This window comes from Phodopus roborovskii, unplaced genomic scaffold (assembly GCF_943737965.1).
Source record: "Phodopus roborovskii unplaced genomic scaffold, PHOROB, whole genome shotgun sequence".
Taxonomy (NCBI): Eukaryota; Metazoa; Chordata; class Mammalia; order Rodentia; family Cricetidae; genus Phodopus; species Phodopus roborovskii.
Window position 1 is genome coordinate 15,283,319 of NW_026126433.1, and position 18,023 is coordinate 15,301,341.

At 39.2% G+C, this 18,023-nt stretch overlaps 1 protein-coding gene across 2 annotated transcripts in view; it reads right to left on the bottom strand.

Moving 5' to 3' along the window:
• The window catches only part of Tbl1xr1 (TBL1X/Y related 1), a 117,020-nt gene that overhangs the window by 8,115 nt on the left and 90,882 nt on the right, over window positions 1-18,023 (bottom strand). For both annotated transcript variants that reach the window (XM_051185917.1, XM_051185918.1), the window contains exons 4-14: window positions 13,714-13,859; window positions 12,134-12,356; window positions 11,499-11,631; window positions 10,950-11,091; window positions 10,567-10,630; window positions 10,369-10,466; window positions 9,349-9,409; window positions 3,847-3,968; window positions 3,633-3,707; window positions 1,160-1,287; window positions 381-546 (exon numbers count right to left, since the gene is read on the bottom strand). In XM_051185917.1, the coding sequence (XP_051041874.1) occupies window positions 381-546; window positions 1,160-1,287; window positions 3,633-3,707; window positions 3,847-3,968; window positions 9,349-9,409; window positions 10,369-10,466; window positions 10,567-10,630; window positions 10,950-11,091; window positions 11,499-11,631; window positions 12,134-12,356; window positions 13,714-13,859 (1,358 nt within the window). The remainder of the gene's footprint in view (window positions 1-380; window positions 547-1,159; window positions 1,288-3,632; window positions 3,708-3,846; window positions 3,969-9,348; window positions 9,410-10,368; window positions 10,467-10,566; window positions 10,631-10,949; window positions 11,092-11,498; window positions 11,632-12,133; window positions 12,357-13,713; window positions 13,860-18,023) is intronic.

Genomic DNA, 18,023 nt, shown 5'->3' on the forward strand with positions numbered 1-18,023 from the left:
AAGTGTGAAAGCAAAAGCAACATGCTGGCTTCTATTCTGGGGGAGTCTCTTTACAGTACCATCCCTGAAAAGGAAGCAGAATGTTAAACCTGGTTTAGTAATGCAATCTTGTCTGTTAACCTCATCAAATGTCAAGTGCCTCATAAGCTTCTCTTCATATCTACTATACTATTCAAGAATAAAATAACAGGACAATACATTTAATTCTAAATTCTGACTTGCACATAAAAATGCAACTCTCAGTGTTAATTTAGCTATCAAGTGCTCCAAAGTACTCTTAGGTTTTTAAAACTAAGCATTAAACTGATGTCACAGGAGAAATAACCAAAATGTAAGTAAATACGTAAATGCTTCTAGCTGTATGAATTACTGGGACATACCTGTGTGTTCCAGATGTGCACACATTTGTCAAAAGAACCACTTGCCAGATACCTCCCATCAGGACTGAAAGCCACACTGTAAACAGGCTCTTGGTGTTTTGTTAAAGTATGAATGCAAATCCCTCGGTCTACGTCCCATAACCTAACTGTAGAATCAAAGGATGCACTGAAAACAGAAGGGAAAATAGTTTTATAAGTAATCAAATATTCTCTTGGCCTTGACACCAGCCTCCCACATCTTGTCAATCCTAAAGGGCTAGCAAATTTCACTGTTAAAAATCCAGGTATTACAGTAACTGGAAGGGAAACAGGAAAAAGCTGAAAGCACCTGGCTCCTGACCAGTCACTGTACTTCCAATAGTCCTAGTTACCGATCCATGGTTTTGAATATCAAACTGACTGTATATTGGGATTCACCTATCTCTTTAAAAAACAAAAAAGCTATGGATTTAAAAAAAATTATTATCCTATGCCCCCAATGATCTGTATGCTTTGGTGAAATAGAGTCTCACTTTAAAACACAAATTGATTACTATGTTAGGCACACAAGCCTAAGTGCTAGATTAAAAACACAAGCAAAGCCTAATTATTGGGTTTTATTCAACAGATTAAAAAAAAAAGAGGGCATTGAATCCTGAAATATTAATGTTAAAAATCCCATGTTTAAAGGTTCCCATTGAAATATATTCCCCTCAAGATATGTTCCATGCTTTCTGTCATATTTTCCCAAAATTTTATTCTTGAGAGATTCAATAGGAAAAGTGAAACAGACACATCACCTTGCTAGCATAAGGTTGGCATTTGGATTATTTGTTCCTGGTCCTGTTGGACTCCATTTAATGGTATAAATTTCTTTATTATGTGCTTGCAAATCATGGACACAGTTATCTTGCTTCATACTCCAAATCTACCAAAAGGGGAAAAAAAAAAGGGGGGGGGATAATTTTTCCATACAACACATTTAAAAGTACCACCTTTCCAGTACAAAATAAGTCAAACATCAAGGAAATGACTTCAAAGAAATTTCAAAGTAGTTGTTAATACATTTTATATTACTCCATAAAAATGTATTAAATTCTTCAAAAACTCCTTTATTGTAAAACTTGAAGGCTGAATTAAAAACTGCAGTTGTTCTCAACAGTTGTAAACTGCACAAATCCTAACACTAGAAATACTTGAATTAAGGTTATAGTAACTCAGAGATAGAGAACTTGTGAGCAGTTGAGCAGGCGTGTCTCTCTCACACACACATACACACACAGGAATTCACAAAAACTGCAATAAACAGCTAAGAGAACAGTACTTTGCAGATTAAATGTATACAATCAGTATATTTCTACATTTTTCTTTGGTCTTTTGAACAGCACTGACAACCTTGACATATCCCTAGCAATCCTCTTTACATTTTCTATATACTTTGGTCATCTTCTTGATCTAAGGATTCTGTTCTTGAGGTTTATCATCACATCACCTGCTATTCATTACACACCACCCATTCATTCTACTTCTGCATTGAAATCCTCCATGACCCAAAATTCTTTGTAGTGTTTAAAAAAAAAAAAAGCTCCAATCCTGAGGTGTCTAATTCCACACTGTTCAGCTTGCAAACTCAATCAATGATACGGAGCTTCTCTGGATATTGACCTTCTTTCATATTCCAAGCTTTAATGCATATGCATGAGTAAAATACCAAAAGACGAAGCAATAAATGCAGTGGCATAGGCCTACACATAGTACTTGGGAGGATGTAAAGGATCTCAAATTCAAGACCAGCATAGACTATACAGTAAGATTCTGACTTAAAAAAAAAATAATAATAATAAGGGTAATATGCAGCTTAGCATACCCAAATCTTCCATATGACCCTTGAGGTGAAGGGAGGAAAAGGAACACTTAGCGTGTACAATAGTGAAAGAAGTGATTTTTCCCTATATGACTATCATATGTGTAAGGGTTGCCACTACAGTCTCTGATAGTGCAAGACTGAGGATAAAATGTTTACAGGAAAGCATGTGTAGCATGAGGAGGTACATTCTATTCCAGAGATTAGCATGAGGGTAGTCTTTTCCTCACAATTACGTTTTCACTACCTGTCATATGAAAGGTATTATGCTTTGCTTTTGGTCACGTCAGATTGTGTTCTTGGAAAGCTAACACCCTGTCTCAACTTGATTGGGTCAAGGAGAATTCAGATATTTGGCTAAGTATTATTTACCCATGTTGGTCAATTAGAAAGAACAGAGCAGACAGCACTCTCTATGTAGATAGCAACCAGTCTTCTATAGCTTCACGACTTATCCGAAATATGGCCCTGGCACTCCAGATTCTCAGGCCTTCAGCTTTAAGTTTGGACCCACATGGCTGCCTACTGGGATCTAAACAAGAACAGCTCCCATAGGCTTATATATTTAAAAACACTTGGTCCCTAGTTGATGGGATTACTTGGGAAGGATTAGGAAGTGGGGCTTTGATGGACAATGTATTATCACTGAGGAAGGGCTTTTTGATTTAAAAAACCCACACCATTCACATTTAGCTCTCTCCCTGTGTCATGGTTGTTGATATAAGCCAGTGTCATGCCTGCCTGCCACATGCTCCTTGCCATAACAGTCAAAGACACATCCTCTGAAACTGTTAAGACCAATAAACTACTTCTATAGATTGCCATTATCATGGTGTCTTGACACAGCAATAGAAAAGTAATTAACACATACACTTTCCTGGCCATCCAGTTTAAAAGACAGCAAAGAATAAAAATCTCACCCTCCATGATTGTGTGTATAGATTTTCATAAGTCTCTTACATAGTAATGTATGCTCCTAATTACCTCCTTACTAGTGAGAACTGTGACAAGTACAGCAGCATAATACACTGGTATGCCTTTTTAGTAGAATTTACTATACTGAAGTATGTATTTCGGGGGGGGGGGGAGAAATAACCATTTAAGCTAGAAAAGTCTTCATTTAGGTTTTAGACATCAAAAGGACACTTTAAAAAGCCTTAAGCCAGATGTGGTATGTAGTACACACTTTTGATCCTAGCATTCAGGAGTTCAAGGCCAGCTTGGTTTAAATAGTTGAGTTCCAAGACAACCAGAGCTACATAAACAGTGAGACCTTGACAAAAAAAGCAAAACAAAACAAAACAAAAAAAAAAAGAAAAAACAAACGAACAGCAACAACAATAACAAAAACCTAAAAATGCCCAGCCACACATGGGATATCACCCTAAAGCATCCACTACTTGAATTACCTTCAAGGTCATGTCATCTGAACACGAGGCGAGGAGATTGCCAGTTGGGTCCCATTTGATAGCGTTTACTTCATTCTAAAAATAGCAGTAAACATTTTTATTTTCACTTTACAGAACAGGAGCTACTTGGTATTTAATATGTACATTCAAAAACTATTCTATAATATTACTAGCTCAAAATAACCATGTTACAGGAGGGGGGAAAAAAACTTACCGTGTGTCCCTGGAATGTTTTGATAGGTCTGTCTTGTCCTAATTTGCAGACATGAATGCACATGTCTGTACTACAAGACGCAAAGGTGTTGTTGCTCTGCCAGTCAACATCCAGTGCTGGGGCTAGAAAAGAACACAGGTTAGGCTTACAATGTGCACATGTGTGTCACATAGAAGCCTTACCTCTGAAGCATGGCTAAGCATTAAGAATGCTAAGCAGTAAACATTTTTTGACACTTTTTTCATTTTTAATGTGCACTGGTGTTTTGTCTGCACATCTGTCTGTTTGTGTGAGGATGTTAGATCCCCTGGAACTGGAGATAAACAATTGTGATTCGTCATGTGGGTGCTTGGAATTAAACCGAGATTCCCTGGAAGATTGGCCAATAATCTAAACCGCAGAGCCATCTCTCAGTCTACTTTACACATTTTAAGATACAAAGAAAAAATTGTATCTTAATGGAGAACACTGTCTTCACACTTCTGACAGCTATGGTGAAGGGGTTTCCATGTGAAATAATAGACTCAGATTGATACAGTTTGTATGGTCTGCCAAACTACTAAAACTACTTTCTGAACCCTGATAGTCACCAACCCCACTTAGAGACAAGATGAAACAGGAAGGTAAAGGATGTTTCCATTTGCATTGCACTGAAATTTCCTAAGCCCATCTTTCACTTCAGTCTCACACTTGGCTAGGTATGACTTCCAGGGGATGCAACCTGCATCAGCCAGTGGCTTTGGTCACCTTGCTCAGCAGCATGTGACTGCTGGCATACTAGGAATCCTATTCTCTTCAGTTTGCCCTCAGGTTCACCCTGACCACAAGGCTAACTCTCACAAGCTGCACTCCAGTGCCCTGAGCATGTCCTCCTCTTCACCGAAGAGCAGAGGGGCCAGGAGGAGATACACTGCTGTTTCTACTCACTCAGCCTGTGTTTCTCAATGGCCCCTGCTGTTACCGGGCAGCAGCTTCTCGGTGGTTCAGATTCCCACTGGACTGGCAGCACTTTCCACCTCCCTGCAGTCTCTTTCTTGCTCTTCTCTTAGAGACCTCACTGCCCCTAATGGTCCCTCTTTCCAACACTGCTCCAAATCATTTCCTTCTCCTGAAGTCTTCTTGGATCCCCAAGTATAGACTGCCTTCCTGCCAACATCCTGATTCAGTAAACATTATAATATTAACATGAAATACATTTTTAAAGATGCTACTTAAATTTATTTCTTTAATTAAAAATAATTGTAAATTAAGAAGTAGAAAAAAAGGTAGGAGGCTGTAATTTTAAATTATTTTTTAAAAATACATAATTATACAAAAAAAAAAAGGTATGAAGGTGACCAAATAACTGAAGTGACTTATGAGAGCCTGAGTGGCCTGCAAACATGAGAGAAGGCTCACAAATAGTAAGCTGCACCAGGATAGACATACCTTGGATTTGGGGACAAAAAGCAAATATAACTGTGAAATTCAGCTAGGAACGCTGAACTGAGAGTTGTGAGGAAAGTGCCTGCAATGTACCTAGCTCTGAAACTCCACAGATCCAGGCAACCCAGGGAAACACTAGGGAATAGGCATTCCTAACGTGAGCCAAGGAAGTGTAAGTATTTTAGGACTACAAACCTAACCCAAAAGAAACCCAGTAAGTAAAAGATCTGTTTATTATTATGGTTACATTTTACACAATAAGAGGAAGCTAAGAAAGGTTAAGTAATTTTCCCAGTATGATACTTTTATAATACAGTTTTTAAAATTTTAGAGTTAAAATAAAAAATCCTCTCTTCTGTTGTGATTTATTTTCAGTAATCCACATATATTCCATGATTATTTTTTTTGAAAATAACAAGCCTATGAAGAAATAGGTACATTTATTTCTTACTAGTATTTTTTTTTTTTTTTAACATTTGTTCTTTAACAACTTACTGGCATTTTTAATTGCCTTACTGAAATGTAATTCCCCAATTTTAAATGTTTCAACAAATGGCACTCAAAGTATCTCATTATTTTTAAAATTTGTGACCAAATATATTGTGGTGGTTTAAATAAGATGACCCCATAGGCTCAAATATATGAATGCTAAGTAACCAGGAAGTGGAACTCTTTGAAAGGATTAGAAGGATTGGGAAGTGTAGCCTTGTTGGAGGAAGTGTGCACCGGGGGTGGGCTTTGAGGTGTCAGAAGCCAATGCCAGAGTCTCTCTCTTGGCCTACAGATCTGGATATAGCTCTAAACTATTTCTTCAGCACCACAATCTGCCTGATACCATTCTCCCGACCATAACAAAAACTAACTAAACCTCTGAACCGCAAGCAAGACCCCAATTCAATGATTTATTTTTTTAAAATGCCTTGTTCAAGGTCTTTGCAGCAATAAAACACTAGGACATACATACAAGATTTAACTAGTCCTAAATGTACAGTTTTGTGGTATTACTTATATTCACTGTTATGCAACTATCTCCCTATTTCTAAAACTTCCTGAATACTATCACTGAACACTAACTCCTCATCTTGACACCTGATGCCAGTTTCAGGTAACCTCTTAGAAAAGGATCTGATTCTGATCCCAGGACTCATATGAGAAACCAGGTGTGGCCTTGCCTGTGTTGGCAACTCTAACACTTCATCGATGGTATAATCAGAAAAATCGATGGGAGTCTGCTGGCCACCAGTATCTCAAAGAAATAAAGTTGGACAGTGTGAGGCGTAAGGAGGCAACAACACCCGGCATCCTCCTCTGGCCTATAAAAGCACACACACCCTCATAGGCATATGTACAAATGCACATGAACACAGACACAATGAAGAGGAGGTGGGGGTGGTTGTGTGTTTTCTAATAGGTTGCAGTTATCTGTCTCTCAAAACTGGATTGCCTAACAGACAGAAAACCAAAACACTAATGTTAATGCTAAACACTAACAAACTGGCCTAAATGTTTATAAGAACAATGAAATGAATAATAATAATTGGTAGTTGACAGATCTCTAGAAAAGCCCCAAATACATAGGAACTAAGCAACATAATTTAAATAGCCCACAGATTAAAAGAAATAAAAATTCAGTCAGAAAGTTATTCGGGGGGAGGGGGGAAAGCACATTTTGAAAAATATAGGACGCATGGAGCAAGTCTTGAATTCTAGCATTCAGAAAGCTAAGGACTAGCCTGTGCTACATGGTGATAGCCTATCTAAAAAGTAACAATCAGGAAACATACTGATTACGGAAGTCATCAACATTAAGAACACCCAGCTAGGTGTGGAAGCACATGCCTGTAAGCTAGGGATGCTGAGTCAGAGATCAGTGCAGTCACCTTAACTGCACAGTGAGTCCCTGATTCTAGAACAAAACAACAGAAAGCAAAGACAAGCCACAGACCAAGAGAAAGTGTTTGCTATACGCTTAACAGGTGACCTGTGAGAAGAAATAGAAATAACAAAGGCAGCAGATGGGGGAATGTGGTGGCTCAGAAGATCAAGTCCCTTTTATCTGAGAAAATATGAAGAGTTTGTATGTCCAGAACCTACAGAGAAAGTCAGACATGGCAGTGTGCACCTGCAATCCTAACACTGGGGAGATGGACACATGAAGGGTCCTGGAGCTTGCTGGCCAGCCAATGATGAAACCTTACCTCAAAAAATAACATGCAGTATGATAGAGGAAAACTACTGACCACCTGCTATTGACCTTGGGCCTCCATATACAACTGTACCCCATACCCCCCCCCACACTTTAGTTTCTTAGAAATACAGGCAAACTAAAACCAAAGTAAGATGTCATCACAAACAATCAAACTGGATAAAATTAAAAAGTATGATCAATTATGAAATGTGAAAGAGGCCAGAGACCTCCAAATAAAATATACCTGTGATTCCATAACATAAACTTATCTTTGGTGACAAAGACTATCAGTGATTACCTGGAAAATGACATCACAGAGGGGCAGGAAGGAAGCCTGATGATAATGGGCATACATATATCTTCATGTGATTATGATTTCATTGGTATATACATATATAATAATTTCAAGGCAAATACATCCAGTCCATTCATTATATGTCAGTTATTTCTCAGCAGAACTTGGCTTAAGTACAAAGTTCTTCTTTGAAAAAATTCAGTTCCTTATCCTCTCTTCATCTCTTGATCCCTCTCAGGTTCCTGTTCCCTTGTGTTTGGTTCCTATCTAAAAGGTCATCATATCCCTTAGCCCAGTATCTCATACACACATGTGGTACATACACACATGGGGAAGGAACAAATGGACAGAGGCTTATTCTATCCCTCAAAATGCTCTGGTCAGAAGTCCAAGAGAATATACTGAGAAACACCTCTAATGGGTGGCATTCATTACACTGTGGCTAAGCACACATGTGCTCCCTGACCTCCAATTTCTCCTAGTACATATTAGGAAACATGAAATAGCCAGAGACCAAAGAATAGTCTACCTGGGGAAGGTCTAGAAGCTAGGGTCAAAAATAAGCAGAACAGGTAAACAGGGGGTGCTGTATAAACATGTACTGGAATGTGGTAAGCTCTGACAGAGTTAAAATGCCTGGTGCTTAACACAGTGTCTGCAAACCACTCTACTCAGATCATACTGAAAAATCATTTTGCTCCTAGTTGGTGTGTTTGGCTATAGCTATACTTCTAGCTCTTTATAAGTAACTGTTCATTACTAAAGACATGAGGATGATAACCACAACCACCTGCTCAGCTTCCAGTAGAGAATCTCAGAGTACAAGTCTCAAAGCAGCAACCATTATCAAGTAATGCTAAAACTACTGCTCTGATTGTCTTCATGCATCTTGTTGCTGTCAATATTACTTAGTTACTGAAATCAAGAAATGAACTGAGAAGCCAGACTTAATGGCACACATCTATAACCCCAATACCCTAGAGGCTGAAGAAGGAAGACTGTTTTGAGTCTGTAGCCAGTCAGGGATATATAACAAGATTTTGTTCCTCCCTGACTTCTCAAATGACAGAGCTAGTCAGTTGAGAACAGGTTCAGTGGCTCCAGGCTGAAGGCATTGACCACACTGAGGTAAATGCCCATACATGGCTGTACATCACAGAGGAAAAAACCCACAAGTGACACTGAGAAAGCCTATCCTTCATTGCACACACATAGGAGAACATAGACACATTAATCTAAAATGCACAAGATGATGACATGTAAACCTGTAACAGGTAAATTCATATATGAAAGAAGGCTCAAAAGGATAAGTGACCTGAGAGCTTATCAAATGGAGAATGTTCATTCAGTCATGGCAGACCATCCAATTCTATAGCACCACCCCAACCATACCACATGGCTGCTTCCTTAACAGTACATTTCACAGAAAACCTGTTGATCCTAAGGAAAAGAACTATCTGAAAGCTGTGGAATACCTCTAGAGAGGAGGACTGGTCCCCAGAATGCTGTTTGACACTTAAGGTCCATGAGGCCAACACTCTAATTAGAGAAACAGAAAAGAGCTTCAGCTTCCATGTGTATTGTCAAGATTTACCTGAATGGAAAGGAAACTGCTGCTTGGCTTCACCAGTGTGTGCGTCCCAAATAATGGTAGTCTGAGATTAAAAGGAAAAGAAAAATTAATTTCTCTGACCTTAAAGAGTATGTGAATGAAAGAATGGAAGCCTGACTGTATTAAGGCAGAAGGAAACTGGACAGTGAACTTCATCTTCAATGTTTTTATTCCTCACAGCAGAAGGGCATCCATACTCAGGTCAGGGGAAAATGATCATGATGCAGTTTAACTTTTTTGTGGTAATTTTTCACCAACTTACTTCCAGTAACAACTATTGTTTGTCAACAAAGTCCTGGCACTGTATTAGACAGTGTAACAAGTTCCACTGAAATAATGTAGTCAATATATGTTTTTACAGTTCTGGAGTTAGAAGGTTGCAGTGAAATCACCTATCCTAAAATACTGAAACACTTCTCCTTTCTTGAAGCTTACATGTACAAAAAAGAAAGAAAATGGTTGTTTCCATTTCTGATACCACTTAAGGCAGGTTCTGAAGCTGCTTCTGAGAAAGACAATACTCTGGCTCTTCTCCTTTCCAGATGCCTTCATCCCTCTGTGAAAACTACTCAACAAACTGTGATTTTAGCCAGTTTATGTCCTCTTCCCCAACACCACCCAACTGATTAATAGCCTATTCTCTGCTAGATCAAAAAAATCTTAAACCTTTGATTATTTATGAAGGTGTGGTAGAAGAGTCCTGAAGGAGGAAGAGCCAGTTCCAAACAGTTTCTATTCACTTCCCAGAGCATGGGGGTACATGGATAGCCCACTGAGATAAACTGGGAAGCACAAAGTGCTTCAAATCCCAGCAAAAATGAAGAGAGGTCATAAAAATAAAGGTATGATGGGTAGATTAATGAAAATAAGAAATTATTTCTATTACTGATGAAAAGTCATACTTGCATGCACTAAAATCTGTCAAAGTGATTATCAGCAAAAAAAAAAAAAAAGATTTCTTTTAAATACAGTGTTACAGAGCTTAGCAAAGTATTCATTTACCTTATCTACTCCAGCACTTAGAATGAAATTTCCTTTCTTATTCCATTTTAATGCAAATATAGGGCCTTTATGCTGTCCCAAGGTACTGGCAAGATTACCTAAAGTTAAAAAAAAAAAAAAAAAAAAACCTTTAAAATTACTAAAATTACTTCAAACTTTCTAACTTAGAGCATCAATAAAGTTAGAAAAAATACATACCATCTTTAGTCCATATTCTGGCGAATCCATCATATGACCCAGTTGCTAGAAGTGTACCTTCACTCTGCCAGAGAAATACATTTTGTTCATTACACAATTAAGGCTACTTAATTATCATGAACATGTTCCAGGCACAAGAGACTCTTTTCTATGTGTGAGTGCCAACAGAGGCCAGCAAAACACCTTTCCCTGATAGAGTCAATGATCTTTGAAAGGCCCACCCCAAATGTGAGCACTGGGCCTAACCACTGTGGAGTAGGACTGACAGCAACCCTCTGCAGAACATTTTCACAGATGCCCATGAATGAGGATGGACGCAGGTTGTAGACTGGAAGTCCTCAAATGCCTTCATTCACAGACCTCTTAAGCAAGAGAGCACTCACATTCCAATCTAGAGAAGTGACATCCTTGTTGCTGGGAACGTCCTGTCCTCCTTCCCGTATGCAATGCCTAAGCACCAGCTGTGTGGGACCACTCGTGCTGTTTTCACTAAGATTCCATATTCTTGCTGTGGAGTCTCCAGACCTTCAAAGTTGAAATATAGATTTAAGTCCTCATGACATTCTCCAGGCCACACATTTAGCATCTGAGTTAGAAGCAGACTACCACACATAAAAATTTCTAATATTTTTCTTATTTTACTCCTAACAAGTAATTCTAAAGTTACTTCACAAAGAAATACTGATTTACTAAGGTAACATGACCATAAGCACGCAACAAGCATCTGGAAAGTGAAATATATATAAAATACATAGCAGTCCATTCAGTAAGGTAGCCTTAAATGACATTGTATAGCTGGGTTTGGTACAGCAGGCCTATTAATCACAGACTCAGGAGGGCCAACAGTTCAAAACTACTCTTACCTAAACAGTAAATACTGTTTAAAACCAAACAAAATACCCAATATCTAGAAGATCCTTTCAAAAACCTACCCTGATGCCAGGAGATCACTAACAGGGTTCCAGGCACAGATGAAAACCTCAGATTCATGGCCCCGTAGCACAACTGCTTTGTTGGGAGGAATTTCAACATCCCCATCTACTTCCATCATATCAGTGTGATTATCTGCATCATGAGAAGAAACAATTTCTGTAAGAGGTAATCACAATCCTAGTACTAGTCCTAAGCGTGTGAATGTTTATGTACACAGACGTGGACATGGAAGGTGGCAAGGGAGAAAAGGAGTGAAAAGGGAGTGAACCTCAGCTAACGTGGCTGAATTACACTGTCTATAACAGTATTATTCTGAGTTTCTGCCAGTAGGGGTTGCTGATATCGTTCATATAACACAAGAGTCATCTTTATTCTTCAATGTCATAGCCTTACTGTATGTTTAACAGAGAATATCACAAATTTTACTTAGAAATCAAATGCAGATTCAGAATTCTAAGAGTAGAAAAAGGGCTCTGAAACACCTGAAAGGAATATACAGTGACTTTAGATTTTTGGAACATTAGGTATAAAATCTGAGCTGTGTGACCTAAGGAAGGGATAGAGGTATTATTTCAGCTCTAAGAATGGGACAGGCCAAGTGTTTTCTGTGAATCTCTAAACATGATTAGCTTACTTGTGATGGTGTGTGCTCCATTCTCCTCCCCATTTGCTGTGTTCTCTCCATTCTTTGCAGACCCTTGCTGGTTAGTGGCTGCAGCAGCAGCTGCAGCGGCGGCTGCATGCTGCTGTGCAAGCTTGTCTCTGTAGGCTTGTTGTCTTGTTTGGACTACATCGGGCATAACAGCATCTATCAGGGACAGAGACTCAATGGGTCGACCATCAAATAAGGTGCCATCCTGAGGTTGAAAAAGCAGGAAAGAAGAAAGAGATGTAGCCTTGAGGGTGACATGCATTCCACTAATGAAGGGCTTCACTCTGAGGAAAACCTAGTAATTTTCTGAATTTGAACAAGAGGGAGAGATGGGAATAAGAATGACCCTGAATGAGGCAGATTCAAATGGCCCTCTACTCTTAACTTAGGTCCTGCTAAACTCTGAACAAAGACAGACGCAATGCAAGAGGCTACTCATAAAAGCTCAGATAATAACATGAAAATATATCAAATTCAGGTAATAAAGGCTGTTAGTAAAAAAAAAAAAAAAACATTAGTCAGTAGAGTAGTAGCTCATACAACAAGGAGGCATCAGTACTCTGAATCCAAGTCTTGGAGGAAAAAAAAAAATGCACCTGTACTGAACTGGGGCAGATCTTTTTCTTACAGGTTTTTCTTAAACATTACAGGGTAACAATCACATCATATATGTGATCTAGATGTGTGCTGTTTGGTATAAGTATACAGCACAGTAAATGGTGATAACTGTGGCAATGAGGGATCCATCCTTGAGGATACCAACAGGAGACTAGACACTTTAAAACAGCTAAAATCCTTCTACTTACTTTTTTAGGGGGAGGGACAGGGAAGGAGTGTATTCACCTATCAAGTAAAAAATAAAGGGAACCCCTCAATATATTCTGAGTCCTAGAAATACATTAAACTTTCTGGCTACAACAAGGTTCTGCAGACTTCTAGGAAAGATCAGGCAGTGTGTGCTTTGAAGATCATAAGATCCTTGTCATGACACTTCATGTTCCCAGAATGCACCCATACAGTCCAAATGTGAATGAGTCTGGCTGTGTTATAAAGCTGGTCTATAGAATCAGGGAGCAAGTAAGATTGCCCCAGGCCTAGCATCATGTTAGCTCCTGAAACAAACCCTCTTCTTACACATGAACCTCACACATGCAGCTCTGAGCATCAAGAGTGGCCATCCATTATAAATAACTGGCTTTCATAATCAGGTAACATGACACTAACAATGGCTTTCCAACTGCTTGCCATGAATTTGTTCCCAGTACTATATAGCCAAACTCTTATATGTTAAAAATTATTTCCCTGTGCTTACTTAAAGCACAAACACATACATATACTGTCCTACCCCCGCCACTCCCACACCCTCTAAAGGAATTATCTAGGGACATTGGCCACTGTATAGAAGCTCACATGCACAGCTAGCACAACCTGACTGGTACATTAGGAATCCAGGAATCCATTAGAACTTTATTCTATCTCAACCCAGTGAAGTTGAGTCAGATATTGAATAAACAACAAATTCAAGAGGAATCAGTGTCTGAAAAGAAACTCATGCGCCTTACCTCATTTATGCTAACTTCTGCCTCTACATACTGTAGGCCTTTCTGGATGATAGAGATCAATGCGGCAGGTGGGACAAGGGCACCATTTATATTGGATTGACTTATATGGCTCTCTATACCAAAGGTAAATGCAGAATGAGAAAATCCTAAAAGTAAAAGAGAAGATGTGAAAATTTACTTTCCTAGTAACTTCACATTAAATTACAAATGGGGGAAGAAAAAAAAAAAAAAAAAAAAAACCCTTAGGACTTTTCACAACCATACACCACCACTTGAAATTGTAAAAGGAAAGCTAAAGTAAAATATGAGTTTAAGCCAATCTCGCTGTAGTGCTAATAATAGTCTGGCATCTACTGGGTTACATGGCTCCAGTTTTTCTTTTCTTTTCTACTTTTTCTCGCTTTTTAATTTAAAAAAAAAATTATTTTTAAGATACCAACCTCCGTTTCCTCTCCTTCCCCTCCCCCTCACCTCCTCCCTTCCCAACCCTCCCCATCTACTCATCAGTGGGGACAAGGCCTTCCTTGGGGAGTCAAAAAACTCTGGCATACCAAATTGAGGCAGGACCAAGCTCCTCCCCCCTGTATCAGGGCTGAGCAAGGCATCTGAACATAGGGAATGGCTCCAGTTTTTCTAACAGTAACACAGCTTTCCTGAAGAAGATGCAGCAAATGTAAACACTGAAAAGCACTGAGAAACAATGGACCTAACCTGCCTCATGAGAGAAACTGAAATCACAATTTATGTGGCAGGTCTTATTTCTATGGTATATTTAAAATTTTAGACACAAACTGTCAAACACCTTCATTGTTTTGTGGCTTTAAAAAAAACTTAGTAAAGTGCAAACTGTAAGATAATACAAATAAAGCAAATGCTAACAGACTTGGGCTAGAGATGCGGTTCAGTGCTTGCCTAGCATGCAAGAAGTCCTAGACTCCAACCCAGCACCAATAAAACTGTGCACAGTGGTGAACACCTGTTCTGAGAGCCTGCAGAGGACAGAGGCAGGGAGAGCAGAGTTCAAGGTTATCTTTAGCTAACCTCGACCGTGTGAGCTATCTCCAAAAGAAATAAAAAGCCAAATTATAACATTTGAACTTTTTATATAAGATTATTTTTATATCCACTAACTGTTTTAAAAAACACTCATTTTGTGATTTAGTAATAACTCATCTAAATAAGCACTTAAGAACTACAAAATGAAAATCCAGTTTCTAGGTCTCCTTTGACATCAATCCCAGCACTCAGGAAGCAGAAGATCATTACATAACAGATTCCAGGATAGCCAGGGACTAGCTATACAGAAAAGCCATCTCATAAATTCAGGTAATATATATATATATATTTTCAAAGCATGAAACTCATATAGCCAGCCTCTGTACATTAACTTCATATTATGATGAAAGTCTAGTTCAGATAACAAAGGGAAGTTCTAGTAATGGACAGAATGGCTGCGCTCTGTGAAATCCCATCACAGTTTACTAAGTTTAAAGGCTGTATACTTCCCAACAGCATGTAGCTGGGAAAGGCTCATGGGTGACCAATGTACACCTGGTTGGTTCTCCTCGAAGCTTTTACTTCTGCTAGCCACTCCTACCTTAAAGGCCCATGGTGGGAGAGGGACACAGACTAGCTTGTGATTAGGCACATTTAAGAGTTTTGTGTTTAATCTGAGGTCACGAAGATGGCTGAAGCAAATGTGGCTCTGAGACAGGGGAGGAAGGCACCATTCTGAAGTTATCCTTCAGGAATCCCAAGTTCCATAATCTGGGTAGGTAGATTCCAGATCACCAGCATTAAAAGGCAAGCCTAAGTCTTGGAAGTACTAGGAGAGAATACTGGAGATGAGGCAATGAAGTTGGAGGTTGGGGGATTTGATTTCTATGTAAATAACATGACAGTCCCCAAATAAGTTCTTCAACAAATCAAAATGGGGTAGGGATTACCATTTAGAAGACTTTGAAACAGAAGACGCCATTATGGAAAACACATTAGATCTTTATTGCATTGTATTATGAATTAAGGCTGAGGACACAGTAAGGACTCAAATTTATTCTGCAACCTACTTCTCTTGAAAAGTCAAAATATGGCAGCAAGATAACACTTGAGAACAGCAGTTATCATTGCTCAGTTGTTCTGTAGGGGCTTCGAAAGAGGAACAGTCACATTATAAAACACCAGGGCACCTCACTAGTCTTACCTCCAGGATTGAGAAGTTGATATGCATGATCATAAATTGAATAAAACCGGTTTTCTCTACATTCTCCTTGACTACAACATTACTCAGAACTACCAGATTCCAGAACCTATCTGTTAGTATTCAAGCATCTGTACTGGCCTGTCCTTGGGGTATTGACAGGATGCATCCTCAAATGCAGCCACTAAGAGCACCACCTAAGCATAGTCACTATGTTCCCTTTTAAAAGGGCCCTACCCACCTCCCATCCTTCTCTTTCTCTATTTCTTCCTCTCCTTCTCTCTGTCTGCTACCCCCTCCCTTCCTGCTGCTCCTATCCACAAAGGCAGGTCTGTCCCTCCCTCTTTCCTTTTTTTACAACCCTTTTTCTCACGAGCCACTTTTTTTTTTTTTTTTAACAACACTATCCAACTTTCTTCCACTTTAAGCTTAATGATGTGCTCATTTAAACAGGAAAGCTGAGCATGGCTAGCACTTGTTTCCCCAGACCTGGAGAGAGGCTCATGGGCATACTAAGTCACTGCAAATGTGCTGAGTGATCTCAAGCAGTAAGGGGACAAACTTGAGCAGCTGATGGCTGGATCTCCTTCCTCTCCATCCCACTATCCACAGGGAACACCCATGTGTACACATCTCTGATCAGACAGACACTCAAATGGAATGGTTTCTCTAGCTCTACTCACACATGGTAGTCAGTGTTGGGCCTCATTTCCCAGCACCATGAGGCCAGTACACTTAACTGCCACTTCCCCTTCAGCCTCTCATATTCAATCATCAAGTCAAACCATTCTACCTGCACATTCTTGAAATGTTCTGCATCTGTCCTCGTCTTCTAGGACCGCACCCTCTGCTTGGACTGTTCTTACCCTAAATCCCTTCCTCCCTCCTCCTTTCAGCTAGCTGACTAATCAACTTAAAATCATCAGCACCACTTCACAACTGCTTTTGGTAACGCCCTTGGCCATCATGATAAAGAATTGTATATAGTATTGCTAGAACTTAATCCTACATTTCTCCCCAGCTCTGACCTCCCAACTATACTGGGCAGCTCCCCTCCCAGTATGCACACTAAATCTGTAAGATGTCAAATGGTAGGCAGCATCTTCATCATGCTCTACTACACACCCCTTGCCTCTGAGCCTGAGAGTCTTTACTACCCTCACCTATTTGTTTCTCCTGTGATCTTACAACTTACACATGTACACAAATACCAAACTGAACAGTCTACTGTTCTACTGACTACTCCATGAGCAAATCAAGGAAAGGGTTTAAATAGAGTAATCCGTTAACTCTGGGAAACTAGTACGTTACCTGTTTAATCATCTGCTACTATACCATAACACATTTTTATATTTAAAAATCTCTCACTCCAGAAAAGCCAGTCTTTATTAAAAGACAACTAAAACTTGAACCAGGTTTATGTTCCCCTTAAATTCCCCTTCATTTGCTGAAAATGCTCTCTCAGGGACAACCTTAGATTCACACAGGGGCAAAGGGAACCACTCCAATCGGCATGGTTTATTAAAAACCAGCAGCCTTTCTCTTCACAAGTAACCCTGAGTATGACATAGGCAACAGTCATAATGCATGTTAGGGTACCTAAAAGTGGAGCAGCAGAGCTCCTCAGGAGGGCTGAGGAAGAAACCAGGAAGTCACAGGGACAACAGTGGCAGGGGACATACATGTTTATGTGAGTGTCTCAGTCACACAGGCAATCACAACAGTGGAAGTGTGTGTGTGTGTGTGTGTGTGTGTGTGTGTGTGTGTGTGTGTGTGTGTGTGTTCACTTGCTAAGAGAGGGAAGAGAAAGAGAAATTTAAAGGTGTTCCTTATGACCATCATTCTGCTTTCCAAAGAACAATGCAAATACATAAAGCCACTATTGATGTATAAATACTTCTTTATATTTCTGCCACACTGTGTCAAAAGTAACAAACACACAGAAAAAAAAAAAATGGTAAGATTAACAATGTCCAAGTACACTGACAACTATCCGAGTAGAGTTTTATCTTTAAAAGTATCATAAATGAGAAATAGAAACTTCCAATTCTATACAAAATAGTCATTCCACTTACAAAATAAGAAAAACTGATTTTATTTTATTACACATTTT